At 38.2% G+C, this 22,423-nt stretch overlaps 1 protein-coding gene across 1 annotated transcript in view; it reads left to right on the forward strand.

Moving 5' to 3' along the window:
• The first annotated feature begins 2,829 nt into the window (after positions 1-2,829).
• The window catches only part of LOC132241990 (tetratricopeptide repeat protein 6-like), a 49,925-nt gene continuing 30,331 nt past the window's right edge, over positions 2,830-22,423 (forward strand). Inside the window, exons 1-4 of the mRNA XM_059710939.1 lie at positions 2,830-2,902; positions 3,321-3,481; positions 13,309-13,443; positions 17,494-17,607. Of these exons, the coding sequence (XP_059566922.1) occupies positions 2,845-2,902; positions 3,321-3,481; positions 13,309-13,443; positions 17,494-17,607 (468 nt within the window). The 5' untranslated portion in view covers positions 2,830-2,844. The remainder of the gene's footprint in view (positions 2,903-3,320; positions 3,482-13,308; positions 13,444-17,493; positions 17,608-22,423) is intronic.

A 22,423-nucleotide genomic window follows, 5' to 3' on the forward strand; every position in this document is an offset into this window, starting at 1 on the left:
ACCAGTATTAAGGAAATAATCAATGTTTAGAACATTCATATTGATTTTGAGCAGTCATCTTTTTTCTTATTCTTTTCTTTTGTTTTATTTATTAATTTACTTATTAATTTCAGTGCAAGCTTCTTTGTTCCCCCTAATTTTTAAGTGAAATTGATTTTTACTTTAAATTTTACCCTTCTTTGCATGAATAAAGTTTGGTGGAAAAGGTGTTATAGATGAGGGAGAAAAACTGAAAAGCTAAACAAAAAAGGAAAACAACCCAAAATGTTGGATATAATTACATTTATATAAAACTAGAGGCCCAGTGCACAAAAATTTGTGCACTCAGGAGGGTCCTTCAGCCTGGCCTGTGCCCTCTCGCAGTCTGAGACCCCTTGGGGAATGACCACACGCTGGCTTAGGCCTGCTCTCTGGGGGATTGGGCCTAAGCTGGCAGTCAGACATCCCTCTGGCAGCCCAGCAGCCCTCAGGGGATGTCCACTTGCCAGCAGGGAGCAGGCCTAGCTGCAGTCAGACATCCTTAGCACTGCTGAGGAGGCAAGAGAGGCTCCTACCACCACTGCTGTACTGGTAGCCATCAGCCTGGCTTGTGGCTAAGTAGAGCTCCCCCTGTGGGAGCACACTGACCACCAGGGAGCAGCTCCTGCATTGAGCGTCTGACTCCTGGTGGCCAGTGTGTGTCATAGTGACCAGTGATTCCCAGTCGCTCTGCTGTTAGGGTCAATTTGCATATTACCCTTTTATTATATAGGATAGAGGCCTGGTGCATGGGTGGGGGCCAGCTGGTTTGTCCTGAAGGGTGTCCCATATCAGAATGGGGGTCCTGCTGGGGTGCTTGGGCAGCCTGGGTGAAGGGCCGAGGGCTATTTGCAGGCTGGCCACAGACCCTTCAGGTTGAGGGTTCCTGCTGGGGTGCCTGGCCAGCCCGGGTGAGGGGTTGAGGGCCCTTTTCAGGCTGGCCACACCCCCTTCAGGGAGGGGGTCCCCACTGGGGTGCCTGGCCAGCCTGGGTGAGGAGCTGATGGCTGTTTGCAGGCTAGCCACATCCCCCAGCCACCCAAGCTCCCAGTGGAGGCTGGCTGGAAGCAGGTATCTGGCATTTATTTAGCTTCTATAATTTAAACTTTGTTGCCTTTTGAGGAGGCCACACCGGCCAGAGCAGGTGGGAAGCTTGGCTTCTTCCATTGCCAGGGCAACCAAGCCTCCTGCTTGCTCCAGCTCCATGGCTGCCGGCTGCCATCTTGGTTGGGTTAATTTGCATATAGTCACTCTGATTGCCTGGTGGGCGTGGCTTGGGTGTAGCGAAGGTATGCTCGATTAGCATCCTTGTCTTTTATTAGTGTAGATTATATATATATGGGTATGTGTGAAAATTCTTCAACATTAAAATAACTGGTTTTTAAAAAACAAAAGACTGCCTCACAAGCTTTTATTTTTACTTCTTTGTATTCCATGTGCTGTGGTAACTATTTTTTAAACAAATATGTTTTCATTGATTTCAGAAGGAGGAAGGGAGAAGGAGAGAGAGAAAGAAACATCAATGATGAGAGAGAATAATTGATCAGCTGCCTACTGCATGTGCCCTTCCAAATGCAATATACTTATATATTTTGGTCATGTGCAACCTGGGCATGTGCCCTGAACAGGAATCAAACCATGACCTCCTGGTTCATGGGTTGATGCTCAACCACTGAGCAACACTGGGCTGGGCTGCTATGATAATTCTTAAGAAAAACATGTATTAGGAAATGTTTCTGCAAAATTTCTGTATTGAAGAATGGCAGGGGATAAACACCAGAAAGGAGTGTTATTATGAGCTAAGTTTCTGTTTATTAATCAACAGGTGAAAAAATTGCAAAAGGCAGTAAGAGAGATAACTCGTGCCATCCACCTTCAGCCAGATCAAATCGAGTTATATATAATAAGGTATTGGCATAGAAATCAAATTCTTCAAGTCCTCTCTTGATCCTACCAGTGTCCTTTTACATTTAATCTTTCAGCGGTGGCCAAAACCCAACTACCAAGTCAGATATAGTTGTTGGTTTTGTTAAGCTTGAACTAATTTATAATATAAGATAACCAGATCTTTCCCTTTGCTCTATCCTTACATCAAAACACAACTGTTTCATGTTTTAAATTATGTCAAGCCTCTCCACATTACTGGTTATGTAATTATTACAGGGCTCATGAAAGTAGGATAATATTTTGAACAATTATTTGATTGTGTCCACAGAGGTACCAAATGTGAACCTCAGCTAATTCAGTGGGGGCAAAAAGTGACGCATTGAATTGTATTTCAAATGCCATAGAGTTTTCTATAAAGAGACTCATTGAACATTATGAGTTATCACCCCCCAAAAATGTTATTGTCTCTAACTCAGGAAATGGACATATAGATACAGGAATATTGACTAGAACAATGCTTTCTGATAAGGGCTTGCTTTGTTTTTAAACCCTTGAACCACATTTTAACAATTTATGTAATGCTTTTCCACTTTTCTGTACCTTGAGCTGTGTTTATTTTTTTATTAATTTTTTAGCAACATAGTTTAACATTTTAAATACAGTAATTGCAAAAAGATTTGAGGTTTTTCTTCTTTCACCTTCATATTTCCTAAATTGCTTTCTCATCACATCTCCAAACTAATTGGTTCATTTAGACAACATAAAATGTTTATAATTTTCACAATGTTTTTATCATACATATTTAAGTATACATAAATGTATTTTAATTAATATAATTACAAGTAACTTGTTATAAGAAACTTTGTTGTGGAAAAATTCTTTTTAACTGCTTAGAATTAAAAAGGCATTATTTCTTCCAGAGGACAATATCTTCTTAGGATGAAATGTTATGATCTTGCAAAGTTCACTATTTATCAAGTAGCAGAAATGAACAAAGGTAAATATAACTAATGCAAAATTATAATTGCCTTAACTTAAAAGTAAATGCTTCTTTAAAATTTTTATGGTATTTGCAAAAGCTATGCATAGATAGCTTGAAGGGTTCACTTGAAAATCGAAGTTAGATTTTTGAAACTTTAAAAGTTCCATTTCATTTGTACATAATCAATTAGTAAAATGCTTCAAAACAGTGAATTTTGTGAGAGAGGTTATTATAGGAAATACCAAGCTTACACTTTTATTTATTTTGTTTGTTTGTGTTGGAATGTCTTATTGTTTGTTGATAGTAAATAGATTTTAGTATCATATTGATTTGTTAACTCATATTAAAATATAGATCATTGATTAAAATATTACATGTATTCTAAATCCCAGATACTTGGCAAAGGTATTGATAAGCTTTCCTTTTATTTTAGGTCTCATTGAGATGAGTCCTATACAGCAAGCACTCATTTATTCATTTTGTGAAAACCATGACAAGGCCATTGAGGTGTTGGATGGGGCCACTTTGAATAAGCCTGAGATCAACATAATTATTCTATTAGCAAAAACCCAAATGAAGGCCAAGAGAACCAAGGTACAAAGTCTTGAGTAAGCTTACGAAGTCTATTAATGGAATTTTAATATTTTGCTTAGAATGACTGCTTGCATATCTTTTTATAAAACTAAATTATATCATTTATTTATTGATTCTTTTTTTTAATATATTTTATTGATTTTTCACAGAGAGGAAGGGAGAGAGATAGAAAGTTAGAAACATCGATGAGAGAGAAACATCGATCAGCTGCCTCCTGCACACTCCCTACTGGGGATGTGCCCGCAACCCAGGTACATGCCCTTGACCGGAATCGAACCTGGGACCTTTCAGTCCACAGGCCAACGCTCTATCCACTGAGCCAAACCGGTTTCGGCTATTTATTGATTCTTTTGTTAATTAACATTTAGGTTGTTTCTTTTTATTATTTTTCCCCCTCTTAAGAGTAGGGCTCCCCTAGCCGGTTTGGCTCAGTAGATAGAGCACAGGTCCTAGGACTGAAAGGTCCCTGGTTTGATTACAGTCAAGGGCACGCATATGTGGTTCCTGGCTCTTACAGGGCCCTGGTTGGGGCACCTGCAGGAGGCAACCAATAGCTGTGTCTCTTATATCAATGTTTCTGTCTCTCCTCCTCCCTTCCACTCTCTCTAAAAATCAATAGAAAAAATCCTTGGTTAGGATTAACAACAACAATAAAAAAGTAGGGTTACTAAAAATATTCTTTTCCTGTCTTCTGTTAACACGTGGAATAGTTTCCCAGGATTTCCCAGGAGTGGAGTTGTTGGTGTGTAGAGAATGTGAATGCCTACCTTTGAAGCTAATGATACATTGTTCCATAGGATTGTATCAATTTATTCTCCCACCTGCAGTATGAACGTCCTGCTAATCTGTATCTCCTACAATAATTGGTGTTGTCATGGTTTATTTTTGTCAGTTTGGAGGAGAAAGACCACTCCTTGTGGTCTTAATTCACATTCCTTAGTTTGAGCACAGATTTAACTTCTTTATATATGTTCATTAGGCGCTCATATTTCCTAGTCTATCAATTTTCTATACACAATTTTTATCTTTTTCCTATCAATTTTAGGCATTTTAAAACTAAATTCTTTTATTAATTCTTGGTTGGCTATATGTTTGATACATATCTTCTTGCAATTTGTGGCTGTCTTATTTATTTATTTATTTATTTATTTATTTATTTATTTATTTATTTCATCATGCCTTTTGGCGAAAAGTTCTTAATTTTAATGTGGTTGAATATATCTATGTTTTATTTTGTTGTCATGACTTTTAAAAATATTGTTAAGAAATTTCTTCCCTACTCCAAGGTCATAAAGATAGTCCTATATTTCCTTCTAAAAGTTTATAAGTTTTACTTTTTCCATTTAAGACTTTACCTTAAATATATATTTTGAGTATGAGACAGGATAAAATTTCATTTTTACCATATAGATATTTGTGTATCATTATCATTTATTGAAATGTTCTCTTTAACCCAAAGATCCAAAGTACAACATCTATTATATTATGTTTTTATATATGCATGGATCTGATTTTGATATCTCTATCTCTATTTTGTTCCTTGGGTCAATTTTTCAATTACTGTCCCAAGAGTATGATGTCTTAATCACTATAGCTTTATTGTAATTCTTGATATCTGGTAGAACAGGTGCCTACACAGTGTTCTCCAGGCAATTTCTGGTTATTATTGGGCCTTTACTTCTTCATATACATTTTAAATTCAGCTTGTCAAGATCCATTAAAAATTCCTTTGGAATTCTGATTGAATTTTATTGAATCTCTAGAATATTTCAGGGAGAGGTGACACCTTTATGATATTGATTCCTTTCAGAAATGCTACTATATTAACTTTAATCTCCCCTCATGCTCTCATTGCTCTGCTAGAAAACTGGGGTAACCTTTGATTGCTTCAGTGGATAGAACATATGCTATCAATAGTGATGTTCTCTTGGTTCTATATTCTAAATATCTCTCAACTCTACTTCCTCTCTTGATTTTTATGGTCATCACTCTAGTCAGAGCATATTTATTTTATTTTATTTACTTTTATTTTATTTATTAAATTGATTGGGATGATATTGGTCACCATGAACATATAGGTTTCATGTGTGGGTTTCTATGTTAGAAGATTGGTATACTGCACCTTGTGCCCACCACCCAAAGTCAGATCTTTTGTCACCTTGTATTAGGACCCCCTTCACTCCCCATCCCTACCCTCTGACAACCACGACACTGCTGTTTGTGTTCATAAGTTTCAGGTTTATATCCCACATATGAATGAAATTATATGGTTCTCAGCTTTTTCTGACTGACTTATTTCACTTAGCATAATGTTCTCAAGGTCCATCCATGTTGTTGCAAATGGTGCTATTTAATCCTTTCTTATGGCTGAGTAGTATTCCATTGTGTATATGTGCCACACCTTCTTTTTTATATATATATATATATTTTATTGATTTTTTACAGAAAGGAAGGGAGAGAGATAGAGAGTTAGAAACATCGATGAGAGAGAAACATCGATCAGCTGCCTCCTGCACATCTCCTACTGGGGATGTGCCCGCAACCCAGGTACATGCCCTTGACCGGAATTGAACCTGGGACCTTTCAGTCCGCAGGCCGACACTCTATCCACTGAGCCAAACCGGTTTCAGCAGTGTGCCACACCTTCTTTATCCAGCCCTCTATCGTGGGACACTTTGATTGTTTCCTTGTCTCGGCCACCATGAATAGTGCTGTGATGAACATGGGGGTGCATATATCTTTGTGAATACATGAGTTTGACTTTTTCAATATATACCCAAGAGTGGGATTGCTAGGTCATATGGTAGCTCTGTTCTTAATTTTTTGAGGAATTTCCAGACCCCTTTCCATAGTGGTTGTACCAATCTACATTCCCACCAGCAGTGAATGAGGGTTCCCTTTTTCCCACAACCTCTCCAACACTGTTATTGCTTGTCTTGTTGATAATGGCCACTTTAACAGGTGTAAGGTGGTATTTCATTGTAGTTTTAATTTGCATTTCCCTAATTGCCAGTGGGGTTGAGCATCTTTTCATATATCTATTGGCTGTTCCTATGTCTTCTTAAGAGAAGTGTATTTTCATGTCCTCTGCCCACTTTTTGATTGGGTTGTCTATTTGGTGTTGAGTTTTATGAGTTCTTTATATATTTTGGAAATTAAACCTTTGTTGGAGGTACTGTTTGCAGTTATCAACTCCCATCTGGTTGGCTGCCTCTTTGTTTTGTCAGTTTCTCTTGCTGTGCAGAATCTTTTAGTTTGATATAGTCCCATTCATTTATTTTTTCCTTTACTTCCCTTGCCTTTGGGGTCAAGTTCATAAAATGTTCTCTATGACCCAAGTCCATAAATTTGGTACCTATATTTTCTTCTATGTAACTTATTGTTTTGAGTCTTACATATAGGTCTCTGATCCATTTCTAATTGATTTTTGTAAATGGGGACAAGTGTCATCCAGTTTCATTTGTTTGCATGTGGCTTTCCAGTTTTTCAAGCTCCATTTATTGAAGAGACTATCTTTACTCCATTAAATGTTTCTGGGTCCTTTGTCAATTATCTGTCCATATATGTGTGATTTTATAGCTGGGCTCTCTATTCTACTTCATCGATCTGTGTATCTTTTTTTCTGACAATACCATGATGTTTTGATTATCATAACTCTGTAGTAAAATTTGAAGTCAGGTAGCGTGATACCTCCAACTTTGTTCTTTTTTTCTCAGGTTTACTTTGGCTATTTGGGGTCTTCTGTGGTTCCATACAAATCTGATGATTTCTTGTTCTATTTCTTTAAAAAATGGCTTTGGAATTTTGATGGGGATTGCATTAAATCTGTATATTGCTTTGGTACTATGACCATTTTAACTATGTTGATTCTCACAATCCATGAATACAGAATATTTTTCCATTTTGTTGTATCTTTTTCAATCTCTATTAATAATCCTTTGTAATTTTTAGTATATAGGTCTTTCACATTCTTTGTTAAGTTTATTTTTATGTGTTTTATTCTTTTGGTTGCAATTGCAAAAGAATTTTTTTTTTAAATTTCTTTTTCTGAAGTTTTGTCGTTAGTATGCAGGAAGGCAATGGAATTTTGTACACTGATTTTATATCCTGCAATTTGACTGTATTTGTTTATTGTTTCTAATAGTTTTTCCTGGAGTCTTTAGGGTTTTCTATATACAGAATCACCCACAAAAAGTGACAGTTTGACTTCTTCCTTCCCGATTTGAATGCCTTTATTTCTTTCTCTTGCCTTATTGCTCTGGCTAAAACTACTAGCACTATGTTGAATAAGCGTGGTGAGAATAGACATCCTTGTCTTATTCCTGATCTTAGGGGAAAAGCTTTCAGTTTTCGCCATTGAGTATATTAGCTGAGGTTTTATCATATATGACCTTTATTATATTGAGGTACTTTTCTTCTATTCCTATTTTATTGAGTGTTTTAATCATAAATGGATGTTGTATCTTATCAATGTTTTTTCTACACCTATCCTATCTAATAATAGACAAACATGGTAATTGACCGTACCTTCGCTACGCCTCCTATTGGCTAATCAGTGTAATATGCAAATTAACCTCCGACAGAGAGGGTGGCTAATTTGCATACTGCAGGCGGGGCCGGCAGCGCGCGATGCTGCCCGAGGGACCCGGGCCCCAGACCCCTGACCCGGCGAGGCAGGGCCGGTAGTGCCCGACACTGCCCGGGGCATCTGGGCCTTGGATCCGTGACCTGGCAAGAGAGCAAAGCGGTGGAGAAGGGAGAGAGCCCAGGTGGCAGAGAAGGGAGGGAGCCGAGGGTGAAGTGGCGAAGGGAGGGAACGAGGCAGCGGAGAAGGGAGAGAAGCCCGCCTCGATGGGCTTCGCTCCCTTCTCTGCTTCGCTGCGGTCTCAGGAAGCCCTATTCTTGCAGGAATAGGCCCGAGAAAGCCCTATTCTGGCAGGAATCTTCCTGCTACGGGCCTCTAGTTGATAAGAAAATATGATTTTTATCCTTTCTTTGATTAGTGTGTATTATGTCGATTGATGTGCAAATGTTAAACCATCTTTGTGCCCCTGTAATGAATCCCACTTGCTTGTGATATATTATTTTTTGGATGTACTGTTGTATTTGAGTTGCTAGTATTTTGTTTAGGATTTTTGCCTCTGTATTCAAAAGAGATATTGGTCTGTAGTTTTATTTTTTTGTGTTATCTTTGCCAGGTGTTGGTATCAGGGTTATATTGGCCTCGTAGAATGTGTTAAGAAGTATTGCCTCTTCCTCAATTTTTGGAAGAGTTTGAAAAGGATAGGTTTTAATTTTTATTTGAATGTTTTGTATAATTCACTGGTGAAGCCATCTTGTCCTGTACTTTTGTGTTTTGGGGAGGTTTTTGATGGTTGTTTCAATTTTCTCACTGCTGATTGGTCTATTTAGATTTTCCAGTTCTTCATGATTTAGTCTAGGAAGGTCATATATTTTTAAGTGCACCCATTTCTTTTAGGTTATTGAATGTGATGGCATAAAGTCTTTCATAATATTCTAGTATGATCCTTTTTATATCTGTGATGTCTGTAGTGACTTCTCTCTCATTTCTGATTTTGTTTCCATGGATCTTTTCCCTTTTTTCCTTAGTGAATCTGGCCAGGGTTTTGTCAATTTTATTAATCTTTTCAAAGAACCAGCTCTTTGTTATACTGTTTTTTTGGTATAGTCTTTTTGTTCTCTATTTCATTTAATTCTGCTCTAATTTTTATTATTTTCTTTCTTCTGCTGACTTTGGGTTGCTTTTGTTCTCCTTTTTCTAGTACTTTAAGATGTAATGTTAGGTTGTTTACTTGGGATTTCTGTTGCATCTTAAGCTAAGCCTGTAATGATATAAATTTCCCTCATTACTTCTTTAGCTGCATCCCAGGGGTTTTGATATGTTGTGTTATCATTCTCATTTGTCTCTATATATCTCTTGATCTCATATTTTATGTATTCTTTGATCCAGTCATTTTTTAGTAGTATGTTGTTCAATCTCCACATATTTGTGGGTTTCTTTACTTCCTTTTTGCAGTGGATTTGTAATGTCAATGCATTGTGGATAGAAAATATGCTTGGTATAATTTCAATCTTTGAATTTGTTGACGTTAGTTCTGTGACCCAACATATGGTCTATTCTTGAGATGTTCCATGTGCACTGGAGAAGAATGTGTAATCTGATGTTCTGGGATGTAATGTTCTGTAAATGTCAATTTTGCCCATTTGGTCTAATGTGTCATTTAAGGCCAATATTTCTTCATAGATTTTTTGTTGGTTGATCTGTCTAGACCTGTCAATGGAGTATGAAGGTCTCCAACTATGATTGTGTTTTGATCTGTTTTTCCCTTTATTTCTGTGAGTAGTCGTTTTATATATTCCGGTGCTCCCTGGTTAAGAAGTGTTATGTATTCTTGGTGTAGTGTCCCCTTTGTCATTATAAAGTGTCCATATTTATCTCTTGTTATCCTGAGATCTATTTTGTCAGATATAAATATGGCTACACCTGCTTTCTTTGTGGATGTTATTTGCTTGGAGAATTATTTTCCACTCTTTTACTTTGAATCTATCTTTGTCTTTGCTGCTTAAATGCATCCCTTACAGGCAGCATATGGTTGGGTTTTGTTTTGTAAATCCACTCTGGTACTCTGTGTCTCTTTGTTGGTGAGTTCAGACCACTTCCATTCAGGGCACTTATTGATGTGTGAGGATTTCCTGTCTCCATTTCATCTTTTGTTTTCTGGTAGCTCTGTGCGTCCGTTGGTTCTTCTCCTTTGTGTTTCTGTCTGTTGGTCTGTTGTTTCTGTTTGGTGGTATTCCATACATCTTTCTTCTAGTTTCTCTTTTTTTAAGCAATATGTCCTGGGTTAGGGACTTTTGTGTGTGGTTGACATTAGGTTTATAAGAAATAAAGTTGCATATACTGTAGTTTTTTTCCCTTTTGAGTGCATCTTGTATGTTTTTGTTGTCACAAATTATCTATGTTTATGCTGTAAGTTTTTTTTTGTGATCTTCCTCGTAGTGTTGTGACCTTATATTCTTAGTTTCAGATAGAATAACTCTCTTGAATATTTCCTGCAGTGGAGGTTTTTTAGTGATAAAATCCCTCAGCTTCTATATGTGTGGGGACATCTTTATTTCTCCTTCATATTTAAAGGATAATTTTGCTGGGTGTAGTATTTATAGCTGGTAATTTCCGTCTTTTAGACGTTTGAATATTTGTTTCTACTGTCTTCTGGCTTGTAGAGTTTCCGCTAGGAAATCAGATGAAATTCTGCTGGGGTTTCCTTTGTAGGTCAACTTCCTTTTTTACCCTGGCTGCTTGGTGAATTTTTTCTTTGTCATTAATTTTTGAGAGCTTCATTATCAAGTGCCTTGGAGGGGGTGGGGTCTCTTTGGATTGAGGTAACTAGGTGTTCTGTTTTCTTCTTGGATTCAAGGATCTAGTTCTTTTCATAGAGTTGGGAAGTTCTCATCCACTATTTGTTTTATTAGACTCTCCATTCCATGCTGCCTCTCTTCCTCCTCCACATGCCTGTGATTCTGATATTACTTTTGCTGATGGAGTCAGAGAGGTCTCATAGAGCTCTTTCATTTTTCTTTATTCTCAGGTCTCTCTCTTTTTCCCTCTGCATCATTTCTTGATTCCTATCTCTGATATCACTAGTTCTTTCCTCTGTTTGGTTCTGTTTTCTATGCTCAACAGTTTACTCTTAATCTCTTGAGTTGCATGCTTCATTTCCAGGATTTCTGAATGATTCTTTTTTAAAGTTTCATTTTCCTTGGTGAAATACTCGTTTTGTTTATTGATTTATTTTCTGAGTGTACTGAATTGCCTGTCAGTATTTTCTTGCACCTCTTAGAGTATTTTCAGAACTGCAGTCTTGAAATCTGGACTTATGGAATTATGTCAAGTCTGCTTTCTGAGGATTTTTTTATTTTCTTTATGTCACATAATTCCATGTGTTCAATTGTGCTTTCTGGGGACTTTTTATTTTCTTTCTGGTCATCGTCATTACTGTTGTTCTTTATTTATTTGCTGTCCTCCTTTGTTTTTGCATTTATCTCTAAAGAGGTCTTTCTACTATTCCAGTAGATGGCACTGAATTGCAAGATTTTTATCTCTGTGCTCTCCCAGATTTGAGCCTTGGAGGCTTCCATAGGACAGTATCCACAGCTGCTTGGGAGTGAGGTTTGTTTTGCCCACCCCTGACCTCCATGGGTCCTGCCCCAACCTCCCTCCTGCCACCCCCAGGGACCAGTCACAGAGGGAAACAGCAATTCTACTGCAACAGTTCTCAGGTTACAGATAATATGCTCCTGGAGCCAATTCCAAGGACAATGGGAGGTGAGTTTTGGGAGTCTGTTCACTCTGTGATCACTGTTCACTCTCACTGCTCATGGGTATGACTTGGATACTATTCTCTGGCCTCTTGAAGTTTGAAGTTCACCCTGCTGGGGTGCCCTTCTGCAGCTCTCTGTTCCTCCTGCTGAAGGAAGTGCCTGCTGCCACCAGCTTTCTCCCCTGAGCTTCTGGCTGCAGGGCCGCATCTGCGGACAGTCTATGCTTTCTTCCCTTCTAGGTTCCCCATTTATCCCCCAATGCCCAGCTTTAGATGTTATTTTGCTTGAATTATAACAGCAGTGTTGCACCCTTCCAAGTGTTCATCTACACAGCAGCTGTAGTGCTGTTTTCAGAATGTAAATAAATATGCCTTACCTGCAAGCCCCTCAGAGGTATTGAAAAGACTTTTCAGAGCAGTGAGAGAGAGGTGGACATCAGCTAGAGGAGAAAGCAGGAGGAAGTGAATATGTATTCTTTTACATTTAAATGAGAGGAAAGACTTTATGGACTCACGGAGACAGTGAAGGGGCAGAGATCCAAAAGAGGTAGGACATTACAGGTTGTACTCAGGTCAAGCAATGGGGTGTAGGGCACAGCTTGAGTTAGCTCTGAAATGATAAAGAAAGGAAACCATTTGAAGACAGGAGAGAAAGAGATGGAAACGGAGGAAGGAATAGATACATGAAAAGTTAAAAGGAGGGAAATTGAGGTGATGATTTTTCTTATGTCCAGGTCAAATGTTGAGAGTGGGGATGGGGATGGAAAGATGGATGCTGCAGTGGGATATAAACATGTGGAGAAAATGCTAAATTTTTTTAAATCGACACATGGCATATCCAAGTTAAATCTCACTGTTTCTTTTGCAATGTAATAGAATTAAGAAAATGGGCTAAAGGGGCACAGGATTTTTGGTTTCTAAGATGTACTTCAGTTAGCTAATTTTGAAAAGGCATTTCTATCTGAAAATGTGAATTTTTTTCATTAATGCCTTTCAAGTATTTTGATTAAATAGTTTAAATGGGTGATTTTTGATGTGAGTTTATTTTCTGGTGTCAGGGGAACTCTATTAACAGCACAGCAGGACAAAACAAAGGCTGAGGAAAACCACATCAGATATTATCATTGGAGATTTTCTACTACCTAAAACCTGCCCAGTATTCCTTTCAGGAAAATTATAGGAAATTGGTCATAAACTAGTCTACAAGTTTAAATATAATTTAAGACTACAGGAAAATAATCTATAGAATTTAGAAAGTGTAGTTCCAAAAGTCCTCATGGATAGCCTGCTTACGCACTGGCTCTAGGATCGGCACCTCGTGGGATGTGCTGCGATCAGATAGGCAACGGTCTTCTCACTGTGTACAGACAAGATCTGTACGTGAGTAGGGCTATGTGCTCAGGATTCCTTTTAACGTTTAAGGTTGTCATGTTAAGTAAACAGCAGAAAGAAACGTTCTCAGCCCCCTCTCTCTTTACCCTGTAGGAAGCTGTGAAGCTGTTTAAAAAGGCGTTGGATATCTGTTCTCATTCTGAGAGAGGACCACATGCCTTAGAGGCAACAGTGGACTGTCTGTATAACTTGGGTCTTTGTTACATGGATGAAGGCAACTTCCAAATGGTATTTTGTATATTTAGCAACTTAGGTTACTTGTGATTTTAGAAAATGCTTGCATTTAGTTCTATTTCAGAAGGTTACTTCTGTAGGAAGCGACCAATACAGAGCAGACCAATGCTTCTTATAAGGTGTGGCTTGTTACAGACAACATGTATCCTACAGTACTGCTGCATTGTTTTATTTACCCAACATGTTTTATTTGATGCTTATTTGTCAATAGTATTGTAAAGACTAATGTATGTTTTTCACCAAAACAACCTAACTGTAAGAAATTATTATAGGAAAATGATTTCATTACATTAATATAAATTTACCTATTAAATTTAAGTACTTTAAATTGACTGATTCATTCTAATGTAGATTAAGTGGAAATGATTAGCACACTGATTTCTCTTAATGATGACTAAAAATTCAAAGATTGAAACTGGTTATTTAAATAGCCAGATTATCCTTGAAAACCAGTTGAGTCAATATTTACATACTTATTCAATATTTGGCTATTTTACAGAAGCCTCCATTTCAAAATTGTCCAATATGTAATATTATTGTTATTTTCTAAAGGCTAATGTTGACTATTTCACAACTGTATCTTTATATACACACAACATTCCTATCCTTTTATTCAGAGGAGTGGACAGTGTCTAAAACTTGCATCTCAAACCTTGAAACAGAGTTGCACTTGATTAGTTGTTCTTAAGAAATTCTAATAAGTATAAGATTGATTACAAATCTTTTCCATGTTTTTAACCTTTTTGTTCAACCAGCATTAAAACTAACTTTGCTCTACAATGTTGGGGAAAATTTTGGGGTTCTATCATTCTGAAATTTCATAGCTATGCATCTGCTATGAAATGTTTGGGCCCCTTGGAAGACAAATGTGCTGGTTGTGACTTCTTTGAAGGAACACAATATGAAGAATGATTAAATTTACATGCAAAATTACTGAAATCTAACAACTTGGATTGTACAGACATTAATCTGGGAATAAGGGGCTAGTAAGTTATAATACTAAACCTGACTTGCTAATAAATATTACTTTTGTTTGCTCCACAAGTTTCACTGGGGAAAATGTATTTAAAATGACCAGAAAAGATGGAAAAATTTCAACAACAGCTATATACTGTAATTATTAGCATTATAAATTAATAAATTCTGCTCATTAAACCATTTGCTTTGTAACAATATACTCTTCTAGGCTTTTGAGTCTTTTACCAAAGCTGTGAAAATAAATCCCAATTTTGCAGAAGGCTTCCATCAACGAGGGCTTTGTAAAGTAAAACTCAACAAGGATAGCTCAATCCTGGACTTTAATCGTGCAATTACCCTCAATCCAAAACATTATGAGGTATTTAAATGAACACTTCTGGTGATTTTGAGATTATGTTATAGATTTGCTAAAACTATTAAATCCTTCATATGTCATTGTTATTAGTTAGCAACAATTGAGTACTTATACCTACTTTTCATATAATTGTTTTAATAATGCATATATCTGTATTTCTCTTTGAACTGAAAATATTACCTCCAACAGGAATATTATATATGTGTCTTATAAATTGTGATGTATATAAATATTGTTAATATTTTAATGTATCTATTTATATTTTTATATACTATGTTATTAATTTTATTTACTTCTTGTTTTGCTGTCACATTTATTTCTTACTTTTAAGAGACTAAAGAGATAACACAAATTCAATAGGTGAAGTTTTATTGAATCCTGAATTTAAAAGTCTATAAATTTTAAATATGGATCAAATATTAGATGTTTTTAGGGAAATACTATGTTCTTAGATATATTATGGTAGTGTGATTGTACAAAAAGAATGTCTTCTTCATAGGCGATGCATACTGGAGACCTGGCTGAATTTTATAATGTCTACAACATATTTTTTTACAGTTCAGGGAAAAGTAGGTACAATAAATATTGCAAATATATTAATAATTATCTAATCTAGGTGGCAGATATATGGATGTTCATTGTACTATTTCAATTATTCTGTATGTTTGGAAAAAATCCTACATTTTATAACATCTTTGGGTGGCATAGATTTGTCCAAACTATCATATCTTTTGGTATAATTAATGCTTTGACTATAACACACATTCCTGTTTTCCTCTTCTCTTTCTCTGAAAAGGCATATTTAAACCGAGTGGCCTTCTACGGTTTGAAAGGCAGATACTCCAAAGCAATCTTGAATTGTAACGAGGCCATCAACATTTACCCTCAGAGTGTGCGGGCTTACATCTACAGAGGCGTTCTGAAATACCACAACAGGGTTGGTGATTTCCTGTCTTGTTTACAGAAAATTTAGAGTGAGTGATGCTTGGATGCCAGTAGGGACGCACTTCCTTCCCTAGTCTGTGAGAGAAGAATCGCCATAGTGTTAAGGGCAGAGCTGCATGGAACACCTTACACTTTCAGGGTACATCAAAAGGCTTACAAAACATTGGGTTTGGTTTTTTTTTTTTTTGGACATTTACATTTTAAGTGGCACATTATTTAGAAAGCCATATATTATTCATTGTAAAGAATTTGGAAAATACAAAGAGGGAATAAAGAAGACTAAAATCACCTATTATCTCACCATCAACTGAAAATTTCTGAGAGCATTTGTTGTATTTGCGTTGTCTTATTTTTTTATATTTAACAATATATATTTATATATATTTTCTAAATCAGTACATTCAGTTTTAACTTGTTTTTTCTTCACAAACAGAAGAACTCTTACAATAGTAGACTTTCTAAAATAAATACTATTAAAATAGAGCTTCAAAATAAATATTCTATACAAAGGGGACCTTCCTTGGTAACTTTGTTGTGGGGTGAGAAGGGGCTACAGTGAAGGGGGCGGAGTAAGTCAGAAGTGCGGTGGGACGGGAACCTCGGACAGCTTTCCTGTTTGTAACAGGAAACCAAACTGCGGCAGTTGCATTGATTTTTTTTTTCTAATAATATATGGTATATATTTTCCAAAGTGGGATTATGCTACTTATTTAATTTGTGTTGTGCCCTTCTTCTCACACTTAACCTTTAAAGATACCATTTTTAATGACTGAATAATATTCTATCATAGTTTATTTTTTACCACTTGATTGTTGGAAATTTGAGTTTTTAATTTTCTCACTATTGTACACAATACAGTTACTAGTATACACACTGAGAACACAGTCATTGCTTGAATATATAGTTGATTCCTAAAGAGAAGTTAGTAGATCAAAAGGTGTGAGTAGCAGCACTGATATCTGATACTTCATGGAATACTTTATTTTTCCTACTTTCCTGTTCTGAACCTTTTTTGTAGCTGTTTCATATGAAATATTTTGCAAATAATACCTTAAAGCAGTGGTTCTCAACCTTCTAGCCCTTTAAATATGGTTCCTCATGTTGTGACCCAACCATAAAATTATTTTTGTTGCTACTTCATAATGGTAATGTTGCTACTGTTATGAATTGTAATGTAAATATCTGATATGCAGGATGGTCTTAGGCGACCCCTGTGAAAGGGTCATTCGGCCTCCAAAGGGGTCGCGACCCACAGGTTGAGAACCGCTGCTAAAGCAAAGCTAAGACCTTGTACTTTTTATTAATCCATGAAAATTACTATCGATAGAAATGGATGACACAAGGTATCAGAGAAGCATCAAATAGGAAGCAAAAGAGACTGTAGGTAGAAAACATGATGGTTATGGGATCGACAGTATGAATGACAGAAGCAAGCAAGCTCTGGTGAATGTTTGCTGGAGGAATAGGGCTTGCTTCTCTTTTACCAATAAGAAGTGTAATTTTCTCAACATTGGCAATAAGATAATCATCTAAATTAAAATTCTTTATATATTTAATTCTATTTGCAAGTAACAGAAACTATAATAATAATTCCTACCAAGAGATTTTCTTAATTAACTTGGTGAAAGATGAGCTTGATTGTCTTAATATCACAGATGCTGCACAGAGTGTTCCAAAAACTCTGATAGAATCAATAATTTCTTTTACAATTAAATGTCAGTCCATTATGACTAACCCTTCTCACCTAATTATTTTTTCTTTTGCAGACTTATAAGCTAGCGATTGCAGATTTAACTACTGCTATCAACATGGACAAAAACAGTTATGTAGCATTTTATAACAGAGCATTGTGTTACACCAAGATAGGTGAACTTCAGATGGTAAGATGACCATTTTAGTCAACAAAATGTTAAAGCATTTGTAAACATATGTAAAGCATGTGTAAAATACTTTTTATTATCTCTGTTGTAATTTTGAAAAATAATTCCTGTGGAAATATGCCCCCTCCCCACGCACACACAACTTGAGAACCCAAAGAACCATTTCAAAGGACATTATTATTTTTATTAGTGCTCACAAAATTGTCTTATACAATCTCAACAATGTCACATGAAAAATTGATTTATAATGTTTACATAAGCATTTAAAGACATATATAAATTAAAATGCATTACATAATTCTCATTAGGGTAAATGTTTGTACTGATACACCATTTGCAGTACTTTTTTTAAAAAAAATATATTTTATTGATTTTTTACAGAGAGGAAGGGAGAGGGATAGAGAGTTAGAAACATCGATGAGAGAGAAACATCGATCAGCTGCCTCCTGCACATCTCCCACTGGGGATGTGCCCGCAACCCAGGTACATGCCCTTGACCGGAATCAAACCTGGGACCTTTCAGTCCGCAGGCCAACGCTCTATCCACTGAGCCAAACCGGTTTCGGCTGCAGTACTTTTTTTTAAATTAAATCTTTATTGTTCAGATTATTACAATGTTCCTCCCCACCCCCATAACTCCCCTCCACCCAGTTCCCACCCCACCCTCCGCCCTTACCCTGCCATTGTCCTCATCCATAGGTGCACGATTTTTGTCCAGTCTCTTCCCGCATCCCCCACACCCCTTCCCCCCCCCAAGAATAGTCAATCCACTCCCTTTCTATGCCCCTGATTCTATTATATTCACCAGTTTATTTTATTCATCAGATTATTTATTCACTTGATTTTTAGATTCACTTGTTGATAGATGTGTATTTGTTGTTCATAATTTGTATCTTTATCTTCTTCTTCCTCTTCTTAAAGGATACCTTTCAGCATTTCATATAATGCTGGTTTGGTGGTGATGAACTCCTTTAGCTTTTCCTTATCTGTGAAGCTCTTTATCTGACCTTCAATTCTGAATGATAGCTTTGCTGGATAAAGTAATCTTGTTTGTAGATTCTTAGCATTCATCACTTTTAATGTTTCTTGCCACTCCCTTCTGGCCTGCAAAGTTTCTGTTGAGAAATCAGCTGATAGTCGTATGGGTACTCCCTTGTAGGTAACTGACTGTTTTTCTCTTGCTGCTTTTAAGATTCTCTCTTTGTCTTTTGCTCTTGGCATTTTAATTATGATGTGTCTTGGTGTGGTCCTGTTTGGATTCCTTTTGTTTGGGGTTCTCTGCGCTTCCTGGACTTATAAATCTATTTCTTTCACCAGGTAGGGCAGGTTTTCTGTCATTATTTCTTGAAATAGGTTTTCAATATCTTGCTCTCTCTCTTCTTCTGGCACCCTTATAATTCAGATGTTGGTACGTTTGAAGCTGTCCCAGAGTCTCCTTACACTATCTTCGTATTTTTGGACTCTTTTCATTTTGCTTTTCTGGTTGGTTGTTTTTTGCTTCCTCATATTTCAAATCTTGACTTGATTCTTGCGATCCTCTAGTCTTCTGTTGGAACTCTGCATAATATCCTTTATTTCAGTCAGTGTATGCTTAATTTCTAGTTGGTCCTTTTTCATAACCTCAAGGGTCTCACTAAATTTCTTAAGGGTCTCACTACATTTATCGGCGGTTTCTAGAAAGTTCTTGAAAAACCTTAAAAGTGTGGTTTTGAACTCTATATCCAGTCGTTTGCTTTCATCCATTTCTGTCATTTGTGACCTGTTTCTTTGTCTCCGCATTTTTTATGCTTCCCTGTGTTGGTAGAGTGGCTTTTTGTGCTAGGCATCCTATAGGGCCCAGTAGCTCAGCCTCCCCAATTACCTGAGGTGGACACTCTTGGTGCACCCCCTTGTGGGCTTGGTGCACAGTCTTGTAGTTAAGCCTTGATTGTTGTAGGTATCACTGGGAGGAATTGACCTCCAGGCCAATTGGCTGTGAGAATCAGCTGTGTCTATGGTGGGAGAACTTCTGTGCTGGAAACACCCCTCCGGGGCAGGACTTGCTTCAGTGGGGCTTTGGTGCTCACTGAGTCTGCCCCCTGAGAGTGTCCCTTATGGGTCTGAGGAGTTGTAATCTGGATGGTTCCACTCTGACCACTGGGTACACTGGCTCTTGGATCTAAGGAGGTGCTAAATTAGCCTCTGCCTGAGGCTACCCAGCAGGAGCTACGAAGAGATCTGCAGATTCCCCTTTCTTGTTGGGGTTTGGAGGTGCCCAAATGAGGCCCAGCTGTGAAGCCATGCAAGCTGCTGTGGGGCCTTGGGCCTTCTCTTGGAAGTTCTGGGTCTGTCTGGCCCAGCTGCAGTTTGTTAGGTAATTTTCAGATTGCAAAGGGCCAGGGTATTCATATGCAAATGCCTCTGCTGCAGCTTGGGTGGGGTGGGGTCTCAGGGAATCAACAGGGCGGAGCAAGCAGCTTTGGCTGATCCTCAGCCCTGCCCTAAGGGGCCCCGCATCTCAGTGTCCCGGTAATCGCTGCAAGCACCTTTGAGAGAAAGCCACCCTCGAGTTCTGAGTTCTGCCCGCTGCCGGACAGTCTAGTTTCTCCCTGTATGAGTCTAGGTCTAGGTCAGGGGTGGGCAAACTTTTTGACTCGAGGGCCACAGTGGGTTCTTAAACTGGACCAGAGGGCCGGAACTAAAGCATGGATGGAGTGTTTGTGTGAACTAATATAAATTCAAAGTAAACATCATTACATAAAAGGGTACGGTCTTTTTTTTTTTAGTTTTATTCATTTCAAATGGGCTGGATCCGGCCCACAGGCCATAGTTTGCACACGGCTGTTCTAGGTCCTCAGAGACTCACCGGGAACTGGAGTTCAGAGCAGTCAGGGGCTTGTGACTCCCTCCTGATTGAAAGAGACAGCCACATCCTCAGTTGCCAGCTCTTCCCGTGCTTGGCCCTCGGTACCTCTGCACTTTACTTCTGTACCTCCTCAGTGTGCTTTTCTCTTTCCCTCTAGTTGTAGAATTTCCACTCAGCCAGCCTTCCTGTGGTTCTGGATGATGTCCGGTTTGTCTTTTAGTTGTAGTTTTGAATTTTTTTGTGGGAGGCAGCAATTTCCATTGTTTACCTATGTCGCCATCTTGGTTCCTCCCATTTGCAGTACTTTTAAGCAGTGATTATTAGCAATATTGTTGCTTCAGAATTTGCTGGTATTTTTTGCACAGTGTTCAGACTGTTACAGAAGACCAAAGAAATACCAAGCACGCTTCCTAGAGAAAGGGAGGGACCCCGTTTATTAACACTAGTGGACTCCGGGAATAATTTCCAAATCAGAGTGAAGAAACATGCAGAGAGCCTGTCTATATATATCCCACTGGGGTCTTTGTCTTGCAGATATGCCCCCTGCCCCCTTCATGGCCCTGTAGGGGAGGCCCCCAGGTGTCAGGCCGTATCTATGGTCCATCCTGGCACCAGCATAACAACCCCCCCCTCCCCCCCCGACCCAGGGCAGTGCATTGTTCACAGTTCCATGGCCTCTGCATTTAGATAGCAAGTCCTGCAAGGCCAGTTTCCTCCTCAAGACCACAGATGCAGCAGTTTTGAGTGATTTCCAGTGATGGGACGAGTGACCAGTGACAAGTACTGCTTGTGCTTTTTGCAGGCCTAGCTGATGGCTGCAGCAATCCTTTTTCTCTATTTGTCCTGTATAGCTACCTGTGCAAGCCATTTTTTAGAGTTTCTATCTTTCTCCTTTCTTTGTCTGCTTGGTCTTTTTCCAGTCAAGATTCCTCACTGGGGAGCAGCTGGTCTGTGGTCTTCCTAGTGCGATGTCCCCTCCTCTTGTTTCTCTTTCTCTGTTGTCTTCTTGTCTCCCCTCCTTATTTCTATCCAGGTCCACAGTGAATGAGGCATTCCTTTGGCAGACCACGTCACACGCCTGCTGTTGAACATGTTCCCCAGTCTCCTGGAATCGTAGGCAGTCAAATCTGTTTAAAACATTTAGAGATTTTGAAATTTATTTGCTATGGAAGGGATGTTGAGAAACATTGTTACTCAAAGGATGTAGAATTCCTGGTAACCAGAGGATTGGGTTTCCTCCAGAACCATTGGCAAATGAATAATTTTTAACAAAGGAGTTGTTAAGAGCCTAGGACTAATTAAGGGCTCATTTATCAGAGTAACCTGCAGAGCAGGTGTCTTTGATGACTCCCTCCCCACCCCCACTGCCTTTTCTGGGTAACTCTGAAGCCACAAACAATGGGATGGGTGGGGGCAGGGAACTCCCCTTTTTGTTATCTCCGGTAGGTAACAGAGCCCCACACTCTGAACAAGGAAAATGAAAAACTACCGAAATAGGGACCTGACTACTAGAATAAATCATATTGGCTATTTTGGAGCTGCCATGTACCCAACCCATTTCATCCAAACACTCATTGTACAGATGAGGAAGTGGAAGTCGGGAGTGGTTAGAAACACATCCAAGTCACACAGGGAGTAAAGCCCTGTGCAGCTGTCCACAGGTTTGTTAACAGTCTGTAGGTGGCTTTGTAAAAACATTTGACCTCCAGCGCGTGGAACGGATGTCATGTAACAGTGTGGCCACCTCCCTTTTTGTCTACCTCCTCCCTTCATGTCTACCTCCACCCATTTCTCAGCATCACTGCCAACACTACACTGAGAAAACCCAAGTACTTTCTGCGGAAAGTGCACTTAGACATTCTCCCAAGATACGGTTTCATAAAAATTAAGAACAGGTGAATTCTGGTTCCTGTCACCTTAATAAAAGTAGTAACAGTTACCACTTACTTAGAGCTAATGGTGTGGGAGGCA

Source organism: Myotis daubentonii, chromosome 1, assembly GCF_963259705.1.
Source record: "Myotis daubentonii chromosome 1, mMyoDau2.1, whole genome shotgun sequence".
NCBI classification, from domain to species: domain Eukaryota; kingdom Metazoa; phylum Chordata; class Mammalia; order Chiroptera; family Vespertilionidae; genus Myotis; species Myotis daubentonii.